This window comes from Phalacrocorax aristotelis, chromosome 2, assembly GCF_949628215.1.
Source record: "Phalacrocorax aristotelis chromosome 2, bGulAri2.1, whole genome shotgun sequence".
Classification (NCBI taxonomy): Eukaryota; Metazoa; Chordata; class Aves; order Suliformes; family Phalacrocoracidae; genus Phalacrocorax; species Phalacrocorax aristotelis.
In genome coordinates this window covers 163544122-163564634 of record NC_134277.1, presented here as the reverse complement: position 1 = coordinate 163564634, position 20513 = coordinate 163544122, and the positions used below count along the sequence as shown (strand labels likewise).

General features: G+C 40.0%; 1 protein-coding gene across 11 annotated transcripts in view; it reads left to right on the top strand.

The window, feature by feature from the left end:
- Positions 1–20513, top strand: part of TRAPPC9 (trafficking protein particle complex subunit 9) — a 538181-nt gene that overhangs the window by 26420 nt on the left and 491248 nt on the right. For all 11 annotated transcript variants that reach the window (XM_075085899.1, XM_075085893.1, XM_075085900.1 and 8 more), the window contains 4 exons: positions 690–811; positions 3124–3249; positions 13622–13838; positions 16385–16528. In XM_075085899.1, coding sequence (XP_074942000.1) covers positions 690–811; positions 3124–3249; positions 13622–13838; positions 16385–16528 — 609 coding nt within the window. The remainder of the gene's footprint in view (positions 1–689; positions 812–3123; positions 3250–13621; positions 13839–16384; positions 16529–20513) is intronic.

Here is a 20513-nt window from a genome sequence, read left to right as displayed (position 1 = left end):
ATTTCAGATTCTTATCCCTTCAGCATGTAAAGAATTTTTGCCTCTCACCTTCTCACTTATATAGGAAAAGCAATTTCTTACTGTTTTGTGAGCCTCGGGTAATTTTTTTTTAAATGTGGAAGGCTCAGATTTGGTGGCCTTTGTTACAATGTAACACTTGGTTTTCTGTGATGAGACAGGGAAGAGAAATATTTGTTTTGAGTGATTGGAAGAGAAGGTCACTGTTATAATAATTAGTTCATTAAAAAATTGCACTTATTTCTTTTTCTTAGGTATGCTTTAGAAATACAATTTTAAAGTAGAACAAGGAATGATTCAGAAGATTAGAATTGCATATTCAGATGTGGCCATAATCTAATTTTAGCAGTATAATATTTTATTCATAGTCTAAATACTCAGATAAGTGTAAAAGATTATGAATATATTTGTTTTTTACTAAACAAAATATTATTTCCTGTTTGGATTATTTCCTGTTTGCGGGTTTATGATTGGATCTGTTTATTTGTACTCTTTAAAATAGCATAGTAAAACAGAGCTCATGTTTTCTAGGTAGGGCATGCTTTCTTTCTAGGTAGGGCAAGTATTCTTTGTATATGCTTAGGTCAAATCTACAGCATGTCCTAGTTTTCTTAGACATTTAGTGTTTGCTAGAAGTCCTTCTGCTCATTTATTACTGTGTTCTGTTCTAGGTGCGCTGACTTCAAATGGTATAAATGCAGATACCAGTACTGAGATAGGACGTGCCAAGAATTGCCTTAGTCCTGAAGACATCATAGATAAATATAAAGAAGCCATTTCTTACTACGGCAAGGTAATCCTACTTATTTTTAAGAAACTTCACTGAAATTCTTGTGAATAATGAATTGCTGTGGTTTTGATTTCAGAGGATCTTTTAAAGCATGTGCAATAAAGTTTGTAAAATATATGATAATGGAAGATATAGAAATAATTTATACTGCTGAAATAAGTGCTTGGTTTAGAGTCTGGGAATCTCAGAACTTTGGTCAAAGACAGCACCTAAACCAGCCACGTGCTGAGTAAACTACTTACTGTGCCTCCTAGTACCTGCAGGTTTGGGATTAATTGCCTTATATTTTTAAAGCACTCTGGGCAGAAGTGTTAGATATTTCAAGGTTTGTTAACTGTTATGTATGTTTATGGTCCTTAATACACACGTCATCAACTCCAGAGATGCTTTTCTGCATTGTGTAAGCTGAATGTTTATTTACTGGGGGAATTCAGGTGTTTATGAAGAGGTTGCTGGTGATACATACGATTTTACAGGATTGTTTGGGGAGGCTAGTATTTAGAGCATGGAGAGAGGTAGAAATGTGAAGGACATATTCTTAAACGAGGATTTAGAAAAATGAAACAGGTTTAAGTTCTACGGGAACATTTTTTTTTAGACATTTGTGCAAAGGCTCAGCGCGTAAGATAGCAAGGTAGCTTAATGTTTGCATTCATCATATGGAGAGGAAAAAAAATTATTTCATACTGTGACATTAGTGGCTCAGTATCCACACCAACGTTAAAGATAAGTTTAATTGTATTGCAGTGTAGCTGTTTATGCTTTAATAACCTTTTAACTTCATGTGTTTCTCATTTGATAACTGAAAATGTCTTTAGACTGAGCTGTGTAAATATAATATGGCATTTCCATGTCTGTGTTGATGGGAGATGCTCCAAATGAAACAAGATAAATGGTGTGCATGAGTTAATTTATGATCAGAAGCAATGAAATGTGTTAGTTTTGGGGGTAGTTTCAGATAAATTTGAATCCATCAGAACAACAATAATTGTCAGGTATGCATTCAGCTTTTTATGTTACCTGAAGGGTAAGCTGCTCATTTAGAAAGAGTATTTCTTTAGAAGGATAAAATCATTGGACTTTGTGGACTTAAGGCAGGATATTTATGTTTTGATTATAATAATACACATTATGCTCTTAGCAAGTAAAAACTATGCTTCACTTGCAAATAACAAAGAGCCTTCTCTTGGAACTGATCTGTAACTGTTCAAGACAAGCGTAGTTAGCTTTTGTCTGTCTAAGACCTACAGACAGAGTAACTCCTAGCTCTAACGCTGAGGAAGCAGCACTTTCTACGTATTTTTTATGTTATCACTGAGCTTCAGAAACTTTTGCAGCACCTGCTAAAATGGATTCGATCTCCAGGGATTTGTTTTTGCTGAGAGAGGTGCACAAAAGAGTAATATGTAACTGCTTTGGTGGAGTAACTCTTGCATTTTGTTCTGAGCTTTATTTCCTCCATTAGATTGCAAACATGATAAATACCTGAATGGAGTTTAACTTCAGCAGGAGATAGTCCGACTCAAATATCCATTATCAGTATTGTTTGAGGAAATAATTAGATCAGATTGTCTAGAAAATTGCCTGTGTTTGTTGTCCAAGCTCAAACAGATCAATGCGCGTCTACATTGTGTCCTGCCTTTCTTAAGCAAGCTGAATAATGTAACTGAAACAGTCATTTACAGAAAGGGTTTTGTAAATAGATATGAGAAAACTAAGAATTGTTTGTAATTCACTTGTCATCAGTGATAACTGTTTTAACTAAAGAGAACATTACTTTTTACTGATGCAGTAAAACTTTAGTAAAACTGAAGTTCTGTTGCTACACCTTCCTGTGCTGTATAACATATTTAGTAATAAGTAGAAGGCAAAATAAATTCTTCATTTATCGTGATAGAACAGTTCTAGGTGGTGAAGAATTACTGTAGAACTGACCATTTTGCTTCCATACCTATTACACTGTCTTCATTGCAGACACACCACCTGCACCCACCATATGTATGAGGTTATCCAAAATGATACTGATACTTCAAACTTTTCTCCTTGTCTGAACTCTCAGACTGAAGCTGTGCTGTGTCTCAAAATAAGAAAAGGGAGTGAAGAGGCCCAAAACTGTTGTTTTGTATAATAACATTTTAGATGACACCTTAATTTTCAGTTGGGCATATGTTGATAATTTAACAGTATAGTCACTGGCATTAAGGAATCGCTGGGTTTGGAAGATGTGACAGTTGATTTATGTGTTCAGCAGAAATACTTATGAAATCTAACAGGTGCGATACTTCAATATTATTTTAATTTTCTCTCTCTTCAAGTACAAGAATGCTGGTGTGATTGAACTGGAAGCCTGTGTGAAGGCAGTGAGAGTCCTTGCAATACAGAAAAGGAGCATGGAAGCCTCTGAGTTTCTTCAGAATGCAGTTTATATCAACCTTCGTCAGGTTAGTGTGGAAAATCCAGTTATTTTTCTCCTCTTGTTTGAGAGTGAAAGTGAAGTTTGAAAGTTACTTAGATTCAGGGGACTCCAGTTTCTTCTCTTTATCACTCACTACCTTCCTTCTCACTAGGACTTGACTTCTGAGGATTTTCGCATCTGTGAGTCTGGTTTAAAAGGTATTCAGAGTTCATCTGAAAACATGAGGACTTAGTCTGAGATTAGAGACTCTATTGGTTATTCTCTCTCGTGAAGAAAAAAAATCCCATTGTTGTTCTATTGTGATGTTTTACGAGGGAAAAATAGTTGCTTGGGACAGATCTGCAATGGATTTTTTTTTTTCTTGATCACATCTCGTTCAGTGAAACTGAGCAAATCAGGAATGGCTTGTTGCAAAGAGTCTGACTAGTGTTGTTAATTTAATTTTTGTTGTGTAGTGCGAAGTCTTGGTTAGGCCGAATCAGAAAGGAATTCAGAGGAGAAAATCACTATTTGGAACTGTGAGAAAAATACTCAGTTCCACAACAGAACAAGACAAAAACTTTATCAGTGTCTCAAGGTTGATGTCACTGGTTACAGAGAGACTGCTGTGGTTGAAAGAATTTGTAAAAAGCTGTTAAGTTTCTTACTCTTTCCTTTTTTGCTCATTATGTCTTGGCAAGATCAGCAGTTTAAGTCCACACCATTGAGTTTATTACGCCCAGAGCACATTTATGAAGGAGGTAGAATACTTTCTTTCATTTACGGAGAATCCTTTCTAGGAGTCAGTTTTCTAACCTAAATTTTCTCTAAATGAGAAATTAATTAATTGATAAGCTATTATAAAAGTCATCAGTTTTGTTGCAGAGTACCATAACTGCTGTAATCCTTGCAGTGCTAAAGGTCTTCTCTTTAATTCTGTAGTCTGTCTTTTGCTGGCAGCTGCGTAGCCTTTCATGTAAACTGTTGTGGCGGTATTTTTCCCTTGTTGTTCTTGTGCTGTTATTCTCGTGGCCTGCAAACTCCGATATTGTTATGTTGTTTTTCTTGTGGAAGCAAGTACTGTCATTGTGAGAATCACCTGTTCTCCCTGACGCCACTGATGTTGCAACTTGCCAGGTATATTAGAGTTAAAAAAAAAAAAAAGACTTAGTGAATGGCAAGGTATATATGTAATTTAAATAGCTGGTAAGTATTACCTAATAATACAAAAGCACAAAGCTTGGCAGTTAGTCAGCATGCAACACGTACCCTGACCAAAGCTTGTCCCAGCCAGCTCTAACGTGTCCCAAATAGAAACACCTAAGAGTTTGAGTGGGTCCTGATGAAATGCAGCTAGTGAAAAAGAGTGGTGAGAAGACATCATCGTTTTTGTCATCTACTGTGTTGGAGAGAACCAGAGAAGGGTGTTCTGGAGACCGTGCTGCTTTTCTTCCTAGCTGGCTAGTCTCTTTCTCTCTGCTTTTTTTGCCCCTAAATGAACTTTGAACTTGAGGTATGCCATCAGCTATTGACCCCTCAAATGAATCTTTGTGTGTGTAAAGCATGCCTCAGTGTGCATTGTCACACCAAATAAAATATATTCTATAAACGCCAGATCTGCCACTATCTGGAAAACCTTGAAATAAAGATCAGGTATATTACGTATTTTTGTTGTAGCTCAGTCAGAATTTAGGGAGTTAATGCAGGTATCATCTAGCAACCTTCAGCTAAGTGTTTGACACTGTTTCCCACAGCCTTCTGAACGAACTGGCAAGATACAGACTGGACGGGTGGTCTGCAAGGTGGGCAGGAAATTGGCTAACAGGCCGCACTCAGAGGGCGGTGATAGAAGGTTTTCACTCAGGCTAGCAGCCTGTCACAAGTGGGGTCCCTGTTGCAAATGAGTGGAATGTACCTCACTCAAAAGAGAGAAGCAGCAATATGTTTTACTGAAGTCAGTGAATTCAGTGGAATTTAACGAAGTTTACCAGGGGTTTGCCAAGGTTTAGTAAGTTTGATGGCAAGGTTCACCTTATTAATTACTGCACGGAAGAAACATACAAAGGAAAATTGAGTTAAAATCAAGTTAGAATGATTCACACAGAGACTGGAGATGCAAAACGGTAAGGAAGACCCTCCCGTTGAGTTGTGAGGTTCAGAGTGGACCCCCTTGCTTGCTAAAGTCCTTATGGAGCCTAGGTGCGGTTATGTCCAATCTTAGTGTCAGACTTGGACAACGGTTTGTGTCTAATGGAATTATCTATACCAAGTTTATAATAATTGCATAGCTACATGGATTAATAATGTTTTATTAATACCAATTGAGCATGCTGTCAGTCACTTACTGAGGATCTGTTGCGAGTAAGGGATCTCTCTGCCTTGGGCAAGATCTCTTAGTCTCAGGTGAGAAATGTCAAACCTGGAGAAGCATCCCTGCTCAGGGGAGGAGTCCCCTGGTGTGCAGTCCAGCTGCAATTGAGGGAGAGCTCAAATTGGACTTATCCAGAGATGTGCTGTTGGTAAAAGGTCTCTCTGCATCGAGGAGCCACATTGAGAGGTGTCCCAGCTCAAGGGGAAATCACGGTCATGCAGCCATGCTGCCTAGAAGGGTGAGCTCAAAGAAGGCTCATTTAGGCTATCATATTTATGGAATAAAGTGGTTGGCTCATAGTCAAAATATGTGTGATGACAAGGTATGCGTGAGACTCCTTGTACCTCCTCTCTTTGTTCCTTGATAAATGAGTCTTGGAAAAGGCACCCGCTATTCATGCATTAATGACATGGTCCATGCTCATATGCATCAATGCACACTGTGTCACTCTGCTCCTTTGTGGGTTTTCAGAGAACAGATTGAAACTAGAGGAGTTCTCGGCCCAACTATGGCTCAGGCATTTACCTCCTTTGGAGCCTGTACCAAACAACTCCTAGTTCGGTTAAGAGCTCAGGTTCACCCGTCACAGTCCCCCAGGGATTGATACTGTGCCCCATGTTGTTCAACATCTTCAGAAGTGATCTAGACGATCATTCCTCACAAGGAGCCACCTGGAGAAGACAAAGGCCAACTGGGTACAAGTTGCAATGGGAGAGGTTTCATTGCAATGTATGAAAAAAAAAAAATGCAGTAAGACAAATCATTCACTGGAACAACCTCCTCATGGACATAAAATCATAGAATCATTAAGGTTGGAAAAGACCTCTAGGATCATCAAGTCCAACCATCCACCCAACACTACCATGTCTCCTAAACCATGTCCTGAAGTGCCACATCTACACATCTTTTGAACACCTCCAGGGATGGTGGCTCCACCGCCTCTCTGGGCAGCCTGTTCCGATGCCTGACCACTCTTTTGGTGAAGAAATTTCCTCTAATATCCAATCTAAACCTCCCCTGTTGCAGCTTCAGGCCTTTTCATCTTGTCCTATTACTAGTGACTAGGCAGAAGAGACCAACACCCACCTCCTGCCCAATTTGGTGTCATCTGCAAACTTACTGAGGGTGCACTCGATCCCCGCATCCAGATCATGGGTAAAGATAGTAAACAAGACTGGCCCCAAAACTGTGGAAAAAACGCTTGTGACCAGCCACCAACTGGATTTAGCTCCATTCACCACAACTCTCTGGGCTTGGGCCGTCCAGCCAGGTTTTTAAGCAGCCAAGAGCACATCTGTCCAAGCCATGAGCCGCCACCTCCTCTAGGAGGATGCTGTGGGAGACAGTGTCAAAGCCTTTGCTAACGTCCAGGTAGACACATGCACAGCCTTCCCCTCATCCACTAGGCAGGTCATCTGGTCACAGAAGGAGACCAGATTGGTCAGGCAGGACCTGCCTTTCATGAAGCCATGCTGGCTGGGCCTGATCCCCTGGTTGTCCTGCACATGCCTGGTGAGCGCACTCAAGATGAACTGCTCCACAGTCTTCCCCAGTACCAAGGTAAGACTGACTTGCCTGTAGTTCCCCGGATCATCCTTCTACCCTTCCTGTAGATGGGCATCATGCTGGCAAACCTCCAGTTACCTGGGACCTCCCCTGTTAACCAGGGCTGCTGATAAATGATGGAGAGTGGCTTGGTGAGCACCTCTGCCAGCTCCCTCAGTACTTTCGGGCAGATCCCATCTGGCCCCACAGACTTGTCAGTGTCCAGGTGGGGCAGCAGGTCGTAAACTGCTTCCTCCTGGATTATGGGGGGTTTGTTCTGCGCTTGTCCCTGCCTTCCAGCTCAGGGGCTGAATACCCTGGGGATAACGGGTCTGAGTGTTAAAGGCTGAGGCAGAGAAGGCATTAAGTACCTCAGCCTTCTCCTCATCATTGGTGGCAGAGTTTCCCTCTGCATCCAGTAGAGGATGGAGATTCTTCTTCGTTCTCGTTTTGTTGTTAATGTATTTGTAAAAACATTTTACGTAATCCCTGACAGCAGTGGCCAGATCGAGTTCTAGCTGGGCTTTTGCCTTTCTAATTTTCTCTCTGCATGACCTAAGAGATCCCTGTACTCTTCTTGAGTTGCCTGCCCCTTCTTCCCAAAGTGGTAAACTCTCCTTTTTTTCCTGAGTCCCAGCAAAAGCTCCCTGTTCAGCCAGGCTGGTCGTCTTCCCCACCAGTTTGTCTTATGGCACATGGGGACAGCCTGATCCTATGCCTTTAAGACTTCCTTCCTGAAGAATGCTCAGCCTTGCTGGACCTTCAGGACTGCCTCCGAAGGGACTCTCCCAACCAGTGCCCTGAACAGGGCAAAGTCTGCCTTCCAGAAGTCCATGGTAGTGGTTTTGCTGACCCTGCTCCTTACTTCGCCAAGAATTGAGAACTGTATCCTATCGTGGTTGCTAAGCCCAAGCCAGCCTCTGAACCTAGTTGAAAATGCTCTCATGAGCAAGAATCCTCTTCCCCCTTTGAGACAGCTGAACTCCCATCTGCGGCCATCAGGCCATCAGACCTCCCCATGACCAAAAAATTCAAAATGCCTCTGAGCCACGTTGTTAATGAGGTTAGTTTTCCTGTTCCTTTCAGTATTTTTCCCTGCCACTGATAGGAGTGAGGAAAACACTACCTGTGCTCCTGATCCTTCAACCAGTCACCCCAGTGCCCTCAAGTCCCTTTTGTTTGCTCTTGGAATTCTCTCTGCGACCTCGTCACCACCCACCTGCACAACCAAGAGCAGGTGATTAATCAGAGGGCTGTACCAGACCAGGGAGTTTCCTGGTAACATCTCTGACCCAAGCCCCAGGGAGGCATCAGGCTTCCCTGTGGGATGGGTCTGGTCAGCATCTTGGACCCTCTGTCCCCCTCAGAAGGGAACTGCCTACGACAATTACCCTCCTTTTCTTCTTAACAGAAGCGGTCACAATGCATGGGGCTGACCAGCTCTCCCTAGGCAACCCCCTGGATGGACCTTCACCTCCATCCTCATTTGCCTGGCCCTCAGGTTCCAGAGCCCCATATCTGGTGTGTAAGGGCAGCTGGGAAGGTGAGGGAGGCCAGGAACGGATTCACCTGTCGCCCCAAGCAGGGACCTGTTTCCATTCCCTGCTCCTTCTGCTTGGTGGTGAGAGGGTAGGGGATCCTCTGCTCCTTGTGGAGCCTCCACCCACTGCCTTGGCCCCAGGGATGGTAGGGTGCGGCTCCACCAATCTGTCTACCCCTCACACTCCCTGATGCTCCTTAACCTTTCCACTCCCTCCCTCAGCTCTGCCACCAGGCTGAGCAGATCATTCACCCGGTCACGCCGCAAGCAGCTGTTGTCTCTGATGCCCTCTGGTACGAGTGCCAGGCTCAGGCCCTCCCTGCAGCCAGAGACCTGGACAGCTGCATAGTTGTGTGGGGGCCCTGCCTGGGTCACCACAGTCCTTCTGGCGATGGCTTTTGGGCGAGTGGAAACCATAGCTGGGTCCTCTCCTGGGGGGCGATGACCACTAGCTGAGTTATCCTTTAGAGCCAGGAGCGGGACTGTGCCCTGCCCATGTGGAATGCTGCGCCATGCCCCTTTGGCCCTGCTCCCCGTCTTTTGTGTTCCCTGGGGGCTGCTCTTATATGCAAGGGGGTTTGGCCACCATCAGTCGTGTCCTGGCCCATGCTGAGTCAGAGCTGCTGCTAGTCAGGATCTTACTTGTTCCCTCTCTGTGCAGGGTTGGGGCTGGAGTACCCTCTCTCTCCCTGTGCTTTTGCATTCCTGGTTTTGCTGCTTTAGGAAGGGTCCCCTCGTACCATCCTCTGCTCTGGAGCCCTTCGCCTTGGTGGCTTTGGATGGTGGCTGGACATGGTGGAGTCTGTGTTGCTGGAGGTTTTGTAGATGCTACTGCACAGGGTGCTAGGTGATCTTACCTAGACTCCCTTTCCCACAAAAGGTTGCACCAGAAGATCATTCAAGGTCCCATCCAACCTTGGCTGTTCTGTGATGTATTTTGTATCACTGAGTGTACCTCTGGTTTGCACAACATGGGAGATCAAACTAGATGATGGTACTCAGTCGGCGTGTTCAAGAAAAAAAAATACGTTAAATTGGATAGTAAGGAGCATGATGATTTTTTCTCAAGTGATATTGATATTGACTGATTTTTTAAAAAATTTATTTTTAAACCATATTAGTAGTTTGGGTTGGGTCTTTTCCACTAAATCTTCTGCTGTACCTTGTATATGTAATGATCACTGACTCGTTTTCTGATGCCAGCTTGTTGTGGTTTAACCCCAGCTGTCAACTAAGCACCACACAGCCGCTTGTTCACTCGCTCACTGCTTTCCAGCGGAATGGGGGAGAGAATTGGAAGAGTAAAAGTGAGAACACTTGTGGGTTGAGATAAGAACAGTTTAATAATTGAACTAAAATATAATAACAAAAATTGTAAGGAAAATAAGAAAAATAGAGAGACATAAAACTCAGGAAAAAAAAAAGTGATGCAGTTGCTCACCACCCTCCAGCTGACACCCAGCCAGTCCTGAAGCAGCCATCACTTCCCCACCCTGGGGCCAGCTCCCCCAGCTTATATGCTGAGCACCATGTCATACGGTATGGAATATCCCTTTGGCCAGTTTGGGTCAGCTGTCCTGGCTGTGCCTCCTCACATTCTCTTCTGCACCTCCTCAGTGGCAGAGCATGGGAAGCTGAAGTCTTGACTGGTTTAAGCACTGCTCAGCAACAACTAAAACATCAGGGTGTTATCAACATTGTTCTCATGCTAAATCCAAATGACAGCACTGTACCAGCTGCTAGGAGGAGAATCAACTCTATCCCAGCCAAAACCAGGGCACAGCTGTGTCTGCTGTTATCATTACACCAGTGTAGAAGTTCAGTATATGGTTGCTTTAAAAAGAAAAAACAACAAACCGACACCTTGACAGTATTGATTATTTGGGCACTGAGGCCCACTGCTGAGCTGTGAACCATTCTTTACCTTCATTGATTTCAATCAAGGATGACATTCATCCAGCTCATAACTGCACATCTACTACTTTGTCATTTTCTCAGGTGGAAGTGTTTTTAGAAAGCATTATTATGAGAAATAATAGAGTATTGAATGAGAAGCAAGATAATCTTTCCAGTGTTAGGGAATGAATTTTCCATAAAGAGAGGTATGGCTGGGAATTATACTTACAGCTCTCCAAGATTTAGTCTATATAGCATGGAAGCAGCTAACAGTTATATTTATAATGTGGACTAACTCAGAGGAGGAGTCATCCTGTCATAGGTTAGGGAAACAAACTGTAGGACGGTGTTTTTCTCTTGCAGGTAGATAGAACATCAGCACAACCAGTATTTGACAGCCGAAAAAACACCTCACAGGATAAACTGTATGCCTCCCATAAACAGGAAAACTGGTTTCTTTCCATATATTCAATCGCCTACCCAGTTGAGTAACATTACATAATTGGTGTTTTCTGATTATAGGAGAGCTGCAGGGTAATAAGACTTATCTTGGCATCCAGTCAGGAGCAATAAATTGTGACATCTAATTAAAAAGAAAGTGAGATTATAGAATTTTAATATAGTAAGGAATAATTAAAAAACAAATAAAAAGCTACCCTCTTGAAAGCCTGTCTTGAAACAAACCTGTGGAAAAAGTGGCTCAGTTGCTTCGATAGTGAGCTACTGCCTTTGCAGGTGCAATTGCTGACTTGGTTTCTTGTAACAGTTTAATGAAAATTAAATGAAAATTAACCAGATGGAAAGAGGCTGTGCTGCAGGCGTTGGCTATTTCACACGGCCACCTGATAGGCATTAAGCTTTTATGGATTTGTAAGGTCAGGAGAGATGTTTGTGAATACTACAGCAATGGTCTGCAGAATGCCTGCTCTAGTCTTCCCAGAATTAATTACTTGGAGTATCTGTGTGGGATTAATTTTTTTTCCTTTTAAATTCTTGGGTGGTAACATGTAACTGTTTGCGCTCAGCAAAAATGCAATTTTGCTGTCTTTGTTGCGATGAAAAAAAGTTTCCTTCAACTGCAAAAAATATTTGAGTAGCTTTGTGGGCAATCATTAAGCAACAAGATAGATAGCAGTGTTAAAAACTTACTCGGATAGGAGAAAAACAAAATCTTCTGAGGCTCTGTTGCCTCTCTGATGGTTCCAATTATTAATAAGCGCTCATGTCTACCTAGATAGTGTGACCCTCTCTTCTCATCTTAAAAAGTGAGTTTCCAAGGCTGTGTGAACACTGACAGTATTATGTATTCAAGGAGTAGCTTTTAATAATTCTTTAAGCTTTTCTAACCTCAATACGTGATCATGCGCTCATGCCCTTTTTAATTCTGCTGCCGGATTTTTTCATTATGTTAGCTTTTAAAAAATGATGTAAATGGGAAAAAAAACCCAAGGTGGAACAGGTTTTTTTTTCCTACAGTAGGTTACTTTAATCTGACCCTTATGTTCTTTCTGAATGATAGCTTTTGGGGATTCTGATAAACTGGTTTCAAATTGTTCTGTATTTTCTTTTTGTGCCTCCTGTTCTTTCCAGCTGCATTGATTCATGACGGGGTGCAGTTGCCTTTGCACAGCTCTTGTTACAGGAATTGGTCATTTATATAAATGGGCGGTATTTTTGCATTGGGCATCGTCTTGTGTTGTCAGTTCTGAGGGAAACAGCAACTTCAGCTTCAAAAACTGTCTGAAACTTTCTGAAATGATTTGGTAGTCTATCTGTCTGTGTCTTTTCATACCCTAAAGTACTAAGATTTGTACTATCAGATAAGGTCGCGGTGCCTTCTCAAAACTGTAGGCTTCTTTGAGGTCTCTCATATCAGTATGTCCAAAATTAGAAGTGACTTCTGAAACAGACTATTTTTTTGTAATTATTTTAGGATTTAAGTGACTAAAAGATGTTTTGAAACTTCATTTATAAGACCCAATTATTTTTGTAAAGTTAACGAGTGTGGCTAGCGTCTCCTTTTTACTTTCTAATGCTTTATGTATCTGAAGTTGAACGCACAGAATCCACTAATTGATACTTTCAGTTTTGAAGAATGAGTTGCAGAACCGCTGTTTCTGTCCTTTAGTGCTATTTTTGTATGAAGTTTGTCATTTTAAACGCCTTTGCAAAACGTGTTAGCAGCTTTAGAGTAATTTCAAATATTTTGTTGCGTTTGGTTGTGCATCCCAGTTATTGAGCACTAGGTGTCAGCATTGGTCCACCTTCAAAACTCAGTAGTGCCTGTTACTGGGGTGTAGACTTGAAGTAGCTGATAGCTTCCAGGGTTTCTGCTGCAGTTTCTTCTTGGCTGTCTGATTTCAAAGCAAGATTGTCATTCAAAGCAGAAGGAAAAGGATGGTTACTTGGGACTTGTGCCCATATATTGATAAGCTAAAGTAGTACAAGTTGGTAGTAACTCAAGAAGTTTGTTTCAACTTAAAGCCTAACGGGGCTTAACCTTTCACTAAATTCTTCCTCGCTAGTCGGCAGTATGTGTAGTATCACGGAAAGAGGATTTGGGGGTTTACAAGATCAGAGACACATAAAAATTGAGACAGTAGTTTCTTTGCTTTCATAGCCTGAGATTTCAAGATTCATAATAGATTTAATCTTAAAGGGATGAAAATGTTTAACTTGGTAATTCAATAGATTTTGGAAGTAGTATATTTTTGCGTTCTTGTTATGCATAAGAATATCATGTTGAATATCTTCCATAAACTGTGGAGCTGTTTAGTTGTTATTGACTGCTTTAGCTATTTACTTGCTAGTACTGCTGACAAATAATGTTGCTAAGGAACTCTGTCTTTGCTGCTTTTGTTAGCTGTTGAACTTGAAGCAAGCTTAAGTTCCTGGCAGCACCAGCTGTCATGACTGACTATATGCAAAATCACTGGCCTTCTGTAGTGTTGGAGATGTCTACTACATTTTTTTTTTCCCCTCCTGTTATTGTTGCTTCATACTCAGATACATGCCTTAAAATTTTGATTAAAACCAATCCTTTTATCTTTTCCCTTTAAATTTCAGCTTTCGGAAGAAGAAAAAATCCAGCGTTACAGCATTCTTTCTGAGCTTTACGAACGTATTGGTTTTCACCGAAAGTCTGCTTTTTTCAAGCGTATAGCAGCAATGCAGTGCGCTGCCCCCAGCATCCCAGAGCCTGGGTGGAGGGCCTGCTACAAATTGCTTTTGGAAACTCTCCCTGGCTATAGCTTGTCTTTGGATCCTAAAGACTTCAGCAAAGGTAAGTGTCTCTGGGAAAGTATGCCTTAGCATAGTCAGTCACTCAGCTGACTTTCTAGAACTCATTTTCTTGAGAGATTTCAAACTAAACCCAAATCATTTACCTGCCTGAAACTAATTGTGGCAAATCGACCAGTTCTTTAAAACTGTACCTTCACTTTTCCTTAGTGTTGCTTTTAGTAATTTCACATTTCTGTGAGCTACTGCTGAATGCATTGCTGTATTCCTCTGTTTGCAGTAAATAATTACGTATTATTTATGAAAGCTTTATTTCCACTGCTTCAAAAATGTTTTTTATTATACACTTCTCAGTATAAAAAAAGGTCATATTTTATTTTTGAGTATTTATTCAATTAAAAGTGCCTCCAACTTGTGTATTTTCTTTTGATATTTGTTGTTATTTGATGTTATAATCAAAGAATGAAAGATTCTTTCAAATATTTTTGTATATAGACACACATACATACGTACATGTAATTATATCTTTAGGGTCAAATCTGTCACATTTTTCCACAGATTAGATCAGGGTGATGTTATCTGTAAGACTACCATTTGGTTAAGACATTTCAACAGTTTGTAGATCCTATATATCACTTAAATTACTATTTTATTGCATCTATTAAAAACCAATGCAAAAATAGCCCATGAGAACACATGCCTGTTCCTGTAGCTGTTAAATACCGTGTTCACTTTCTGCAAGCTATATGCTGCTTGCTGCTCTTCCTTGGGTAAGCTATATTTGAACAATTTTACCAATGTTATCTAAGGCTGTATTTAAGGTAATAATTAAAAAAGTTCTCTTTATTCTAATATACTGGGCCGCATTTTGCCTTGAAAGGAAGAGCCAGCTAATATGCCGCTTGGGCCCTCCTTTGGAGGAAACCTTTCCATGTAGCCCAAAAACTGGCATTGTTTTTGTATAGTAGCATTTTTGGGGACTATTCACTGAATGGTGTAGCTGCAGGAGTAGAGCAGCAAGGAATGATGATGGAAAGGAGGTGGGGTGCACTGGTAAGAAAACTCTGAACCAGTTTAAATATGAATGAACAGCAGCTGGAAGAGTCTTCTCCCTTTTGTGAGCGTACATTGACTGTCTGGTGCTGGGATTCTAGTCTGAAGTTGTCTTGTAAGTTCAGGTGTTTCTGTATCACATAGTTCCATTATTGCCAAGGGCTGTCTAGTGAATTCAGTCAATGGAGAACATGGAAATACTCAGCTGACCGGCCACTACATGGTATTTTCCAGGCTGTCTTAGCTGCATTTGTGATTTCTGTTGATGAAACAGGCATGTGAACACCCTGCTGAATGTGGGGATACTTAGGTGGTTTTTTTATTTTTTTTTTTTTTTAAACTGGTGTGATTTTAGCAGTCACTGAAAGAAGCAATATGTGAAAGGAGGCAGAAAATGCCAAGTGGACTAGACAGAAAGTTACAAAGGGTGTAGGAAGAGGGAATGCACTGGAAACAATATGGTGTGGCCAATGATGGAAAAGATGACTGGGATGGGACTGGTTTGGGAGAAGATGTTGTAGGAGTTCTGAAGGGACTGATGATTACAAAAAAAAGTGACGTGATTGGGGTTTATCTTTCCTTTTTAAGTTACCTTTATGTTGCACTGAAGTGCTTTGTCAGATTTTACCCCTAGAATGGCTTTTTCAGAGAAATATGAAAAGATGACTGTAAACGGTAAGAACTGCTTGATAAGAACAATATTTCACACGTGAAAAATAATGAGACTCGTGTGTGCAAAATACATGCTCTCAAAGTTTGGTTGCAGTAAATATTTCTCAAAAAGTTTGCCAAAAGCTGAAGGGTAATATTAGAAGGAATGCTGTTTAGAAGTTTATGAAGTATTGGCTGTCTTGGAATATCTGTTATTAAAAAATGATTGCTTTTGCTTACTACTAACAGCAGGTTTAAGTTTCATGAAGAGTACTGCATAATATGTTTTTGAAAGAAAAGTTACATTATGATGATCTATTTATTGTTACCATAGATACTTGGCAAATATGAACTATTTTATAGTCTGAAACTTAGTTTTTAAAGACTGAAAATTAGGAAATGTGCCTCGTGTCCTGGAGTTTTATTGCTTTTTACTGACTTGTAACAACCAGAGAAGCATTTAGAGAAAGTATCTTTTGCTCGACCTTCAAGGAGAGTTAAGAAGTACTTGCTTTGGATAAAAATGAAGTTTCTCTATGAAATTTCATGTGAATTTCTTGTTCAGAGAGATTTAAAAATATAAAACTTTAAAGGTTGGTGTATCATTTTATTTTTAAATTCATGGAAAGTGTTCATTTACTGAATTCTAATCATAGATTTAGTAGTTGATAGACAAGCATATAGAACAAAAATTGCTTTCACATTTAAATATTCAAGCAAACTCAGAGATCCTAATTTTTCTTTTGTTTTGACTACCAAATTTAGTTCCATTGAGTGATTTTTAGATATATATAATTAAATTACCGCTTAGTATATAAAGAAAACCTCAACCAATTGGTTTGTGATGACTTAGAGCTTTAAAAAAATTGACTGCTTGCTTTACAGGAACTCATAGAGGATGGGCTGCAGTACAGATGCGTTTGCTTCATGAGCTAGTATATGCTTCCAGAAGAATGGGCAATCCTGCCCTATGTGTCAGGCATCTGTCTTTCCTTCTCCAGACCATGCTGGATTTTCTTTCTGATCAAGGTATGATTTTTAAAAAAGGAGATATCTGCACTTTCTTCTGTCCTACACTGAAATAATGTGAATTTGTTTTGAAATATATTTGATTTGGGAAGTAACAGTGAGCACAGAAGTTAGGAAATTCTGTGTATGCATGAGTAATTGACAGTAATCAATCATGTATTCAGTGTTATTAGTTTTAAATATTACAGTGTTCTGACCTTGATATGCAGTTTTTAAAATAAAACTGTATTGAATGTTTTCAGTCTGTAGATTGACTCTCTCAAGCCTAATGTTCTGTTTCTTTGGTAAATATTAGGAATATGATTAAAGGGCTTAATCTGTATGTGGATTTTAAAAAAAAGTATTACCTGAAAATACTAGCAGCCTTCAAGCCTTCATAAGTGCTATTAATGAAGAGATTGAGGGGAATTGAGGCTGAAAAGTAAACTCAGAAGAAAAGAGCGTACTGTAGTTCAGAGTGAATCTACTGTGAGCTTTCTGATGAAACATAAATAGTCTGGATACAGAAGTCATCTAAGGGAGTAGGCACATTCCTTGCCCCTGTGTTTGAGACAATGAATCGAATTCAACAGTATTTATCTAGGGCTAGGCTTAAGTGTCTAGCAGTAAAATAAATTTCTGTGGTTTCTTTCAATTTGTGTCTTTTTTTTTTTTAAATTCAGCAGTAAACTTCAGTGGGATTTATTAAATTTGTCAGTGGATAACAATGGAATAAATGTGTCTGTGGGTGATTTTCAGAAATGGTAATGATATGTGTGAGGACCCTTCTCGGGGCGGGGGGGACATGTAGCACTTAAAAAATCACCTGGAAAAGCAAAAAGTGGCAAATATTCTGTTTGTATTATGTTTCTTAGAAAAAGTATTTCAGACAGATTTATCACTCAGAATAATGAGGCAGAATTAGTGATGAAAGGTTTTAAAAATGTTTTTCACTTACAGTAAGCTAGATAAAAGGTGCATATTTTTCAGTTATTCCCCTGTTTACAATAAAGAGGATGGGAGTAAAATGATCCAGGTTTTCCCTCTCTCTTTTCTCCTCTAGTAATGGTCAAGTGTCTCCCCTTGGTGACTCCTGCAGCAAAGAATTTTGCTGGCAAGTTCTAGGTTTTTGCCTGCCAGTGAATTCCCTCTGTTTAGTGGCTCAAATCAGTAGTGGAGAAAGGAGAGGAACTGATAAACTGGAATAAATTATCTTTCTGTCTGTAGATCTTATTTGCTGTTAAAAGGGCCTTGGATTTTCCTTTTAATGGACTTTGAATGAAGCTTTGTTGATTTACGTATGGAAGGTTTGGCTGAAGGCAGGGCTTCAAGCTCTTCTACTGCACATGTCCATGTATGATATTGCTAATCCCTAATCTTGAAAAAGTTTGAAAACTTAAAGAGAAAAAACTTTTGTGTTTCTTGTCTTCAAACATTAAATGTGTGAGTAAAGCTTCCAGTTTCATAAGACCTATGGTAACTGTGATAGTGTCTTTGAAAAATCAAATTAAATGTTCTCCAAAGTGTTTGAAAAGTAGCTCAATCTTTTTCTGCTTTTCAGCTGAAAACATCCAAAATAGAATTTACTGTTGCGTTTGAAGTCTTTTATTGAGAGCATGTTGCTCAGGCACGGTTAGTGGTGTTCCAAACGAGCTAGAGTGTGGATGACAGTGCCAGAAATGTATTTCTGGCTTGTAATTTTTTTTTGTAATTCTTCTGAGATAGATAGTGTAGTTCAGTTGAAGTTGAGATACTGGGACTTTGGAAAAGCGAAAAAATTGATTTCTTCTTCACTTCAAGTAGAAGTTTGGAAGATGAGATTTAGTAGTTATAAGAAAAGATCTATTAATTAGAAGCTCTTGCTTCTGTTCACGGAACACGAATGCATAGTCAAAACCGGTTTGTGCTTAAAACAATTTTTTTATGTTTTAATTGAAAGACGACTTGATAATTATTTTAAAACACAACTTTTGTATATGTTTACTTGAACTACAATTTCCAACCGTGCAGCCTGGCAAATCTGAGTAAAAAGTATCATCAAGTAAATGGGAGATGTCAGTCATTATTTTAACAACATAAAGCTAAGAGTCTGAATTAAAATTAAACTATTTAGTTACATAAATATGCAAAATGCAGTCTTCTGCTTAGCAAAAAGTTATCGAATTCTGCATAAAAACTCTCTAATCTCAAGCCATTATGTTTTAATGTTAACACACTCTTGAGAATCACTCTTTCTTTAAGAAATTTACTTAAGAAATAAATGTGCAATTGCAAAGTTGCTTGGAATTAAATCTCTCTCATGCATAATGCTTTTTGAAACATAACACTGTGTGTACAGCTCACACTGAATTTGATTTGGGTAAGGTCAGATACTTGGGAAAAACCCCAATATTTTATTGTGGCTCTGTACTGATAATATCCATAGTACTTAAAAGGACCGTAATTTGTATTGTGTGAACAATTCCGAGTTAGCTTTTCTAAACACAGAGTTACTTGGAAACAGCTGTTATCAAAAAGTGACTGTCCAGACAGAAACCACTTCTAGAGAGCATGTGCGTCACCCCTGCAAGCTCACATTCTTTCAGACGTTTCCAGCTGTCATTTTTGCTTCTGGTGGCAAGGATCTCAGTGCCTTGAGATGACCTTTTCTCACCAGACACGGTATGCAGTGAAACTAGGAATGCTTCATTCCTTTTTTGGGGTAAGTTCAGTTCATTAAAGATCCTCTAAACTTGTCTGTTTTATTATTTGGGAAATAATGTACACTTTTCAGTGCTTCTCAGTATACCTCTCCATTAAGATCATCCTGTCCTGTGACTGCTGTTGCGCTTTAGTTCTTTTCAGCCTTCTAGTGAGAGGCTTCACATGTGAGATCTCTACTGATCTGTTTGTTGTGTACTTAAACTACTGACTCTATGATGAATTCTGCCTTGCACGAAACACGCAGAGGTCATTTTTCATCTGTTGACCGGTGTTCTGGGCCTTTTTATTCTTGAGGTGAGCGACAGTAGGTGATGGAGAAGGACAAGATCTAGAAGTACTTCCTGAAACATGCTAGGATGCCTTCCTGTCATTCCTGTGTGTGATTGATGCTTATATCATTGGACACCACTGTTAGTTCCAGCTGCATCCTTTGTTACGAGACTTTAAGAAAGAGGCTGGTTTCCAAAGCAGTTTGGCAGGGGTTTGAGATTGTGGAGGCTAGTGTGAAGGTGCGCGTTGGCCTGTTGACATCAGTTCTACCTGTTGGTCCTGGATAGTCTGCAGGTAAAGGTGGGAAGACAAATCAGTGTTCCTTCATTTTTACTTCTCTCTATAATGGCATTGGTTTTGGGCACAGCCTGCATGATTGTTTGAGATCTCTTGGGACACTTCGAGTGCTTCTCCAGCTGTCTGGATTGTCAGCACAGGTACTGCTACAGCATTAGCATGGCATTTGGTGTCTCAAAATGTTTGTTCTGCTGCTCTTGTCATTCCCTAGATTAACACAAATACTCTCTTTAGAAACAGAACCATGTTGGCTAACAGTTTAAAGAACAACCATGTGGCCTCTTATGTATGTACGTGTTTACCTTTCAACACCAGAAAGAGAATAGTGAATATCGTGTAATTCAGAGACTGTCTGAGACAACCTTTGCATTTAGTCTTTTCAGCAGCGGCAGTGACCAAAAAGAAATAGGCTAAGTTCCACAGTCATGACTGCAAAATGTCTGGCAGCTTGGCAGATAAAATACAGTACTTGTTCCAGTTTGTTGTTCTGGTTAGCAGGGCTTCTTTGCTCACTGAGTATAAGATTTTGAAAAATTTTATCTTATTTATCTTTCTACTGATGTCATGAAGAAATTTGTTTTAGCCCTAGCAAACTAAAAATGATATCCTGGGCTGCATTACAAATACCCCTTCAATAGAAGTGTGCCCTCCCCAGAGTGGATACTCATCTCCCTGGCGCAGTCGTTGATTCTGCTGAAAGACATGAAATCTTTAGTGAAAGACTTAACTTGTTATG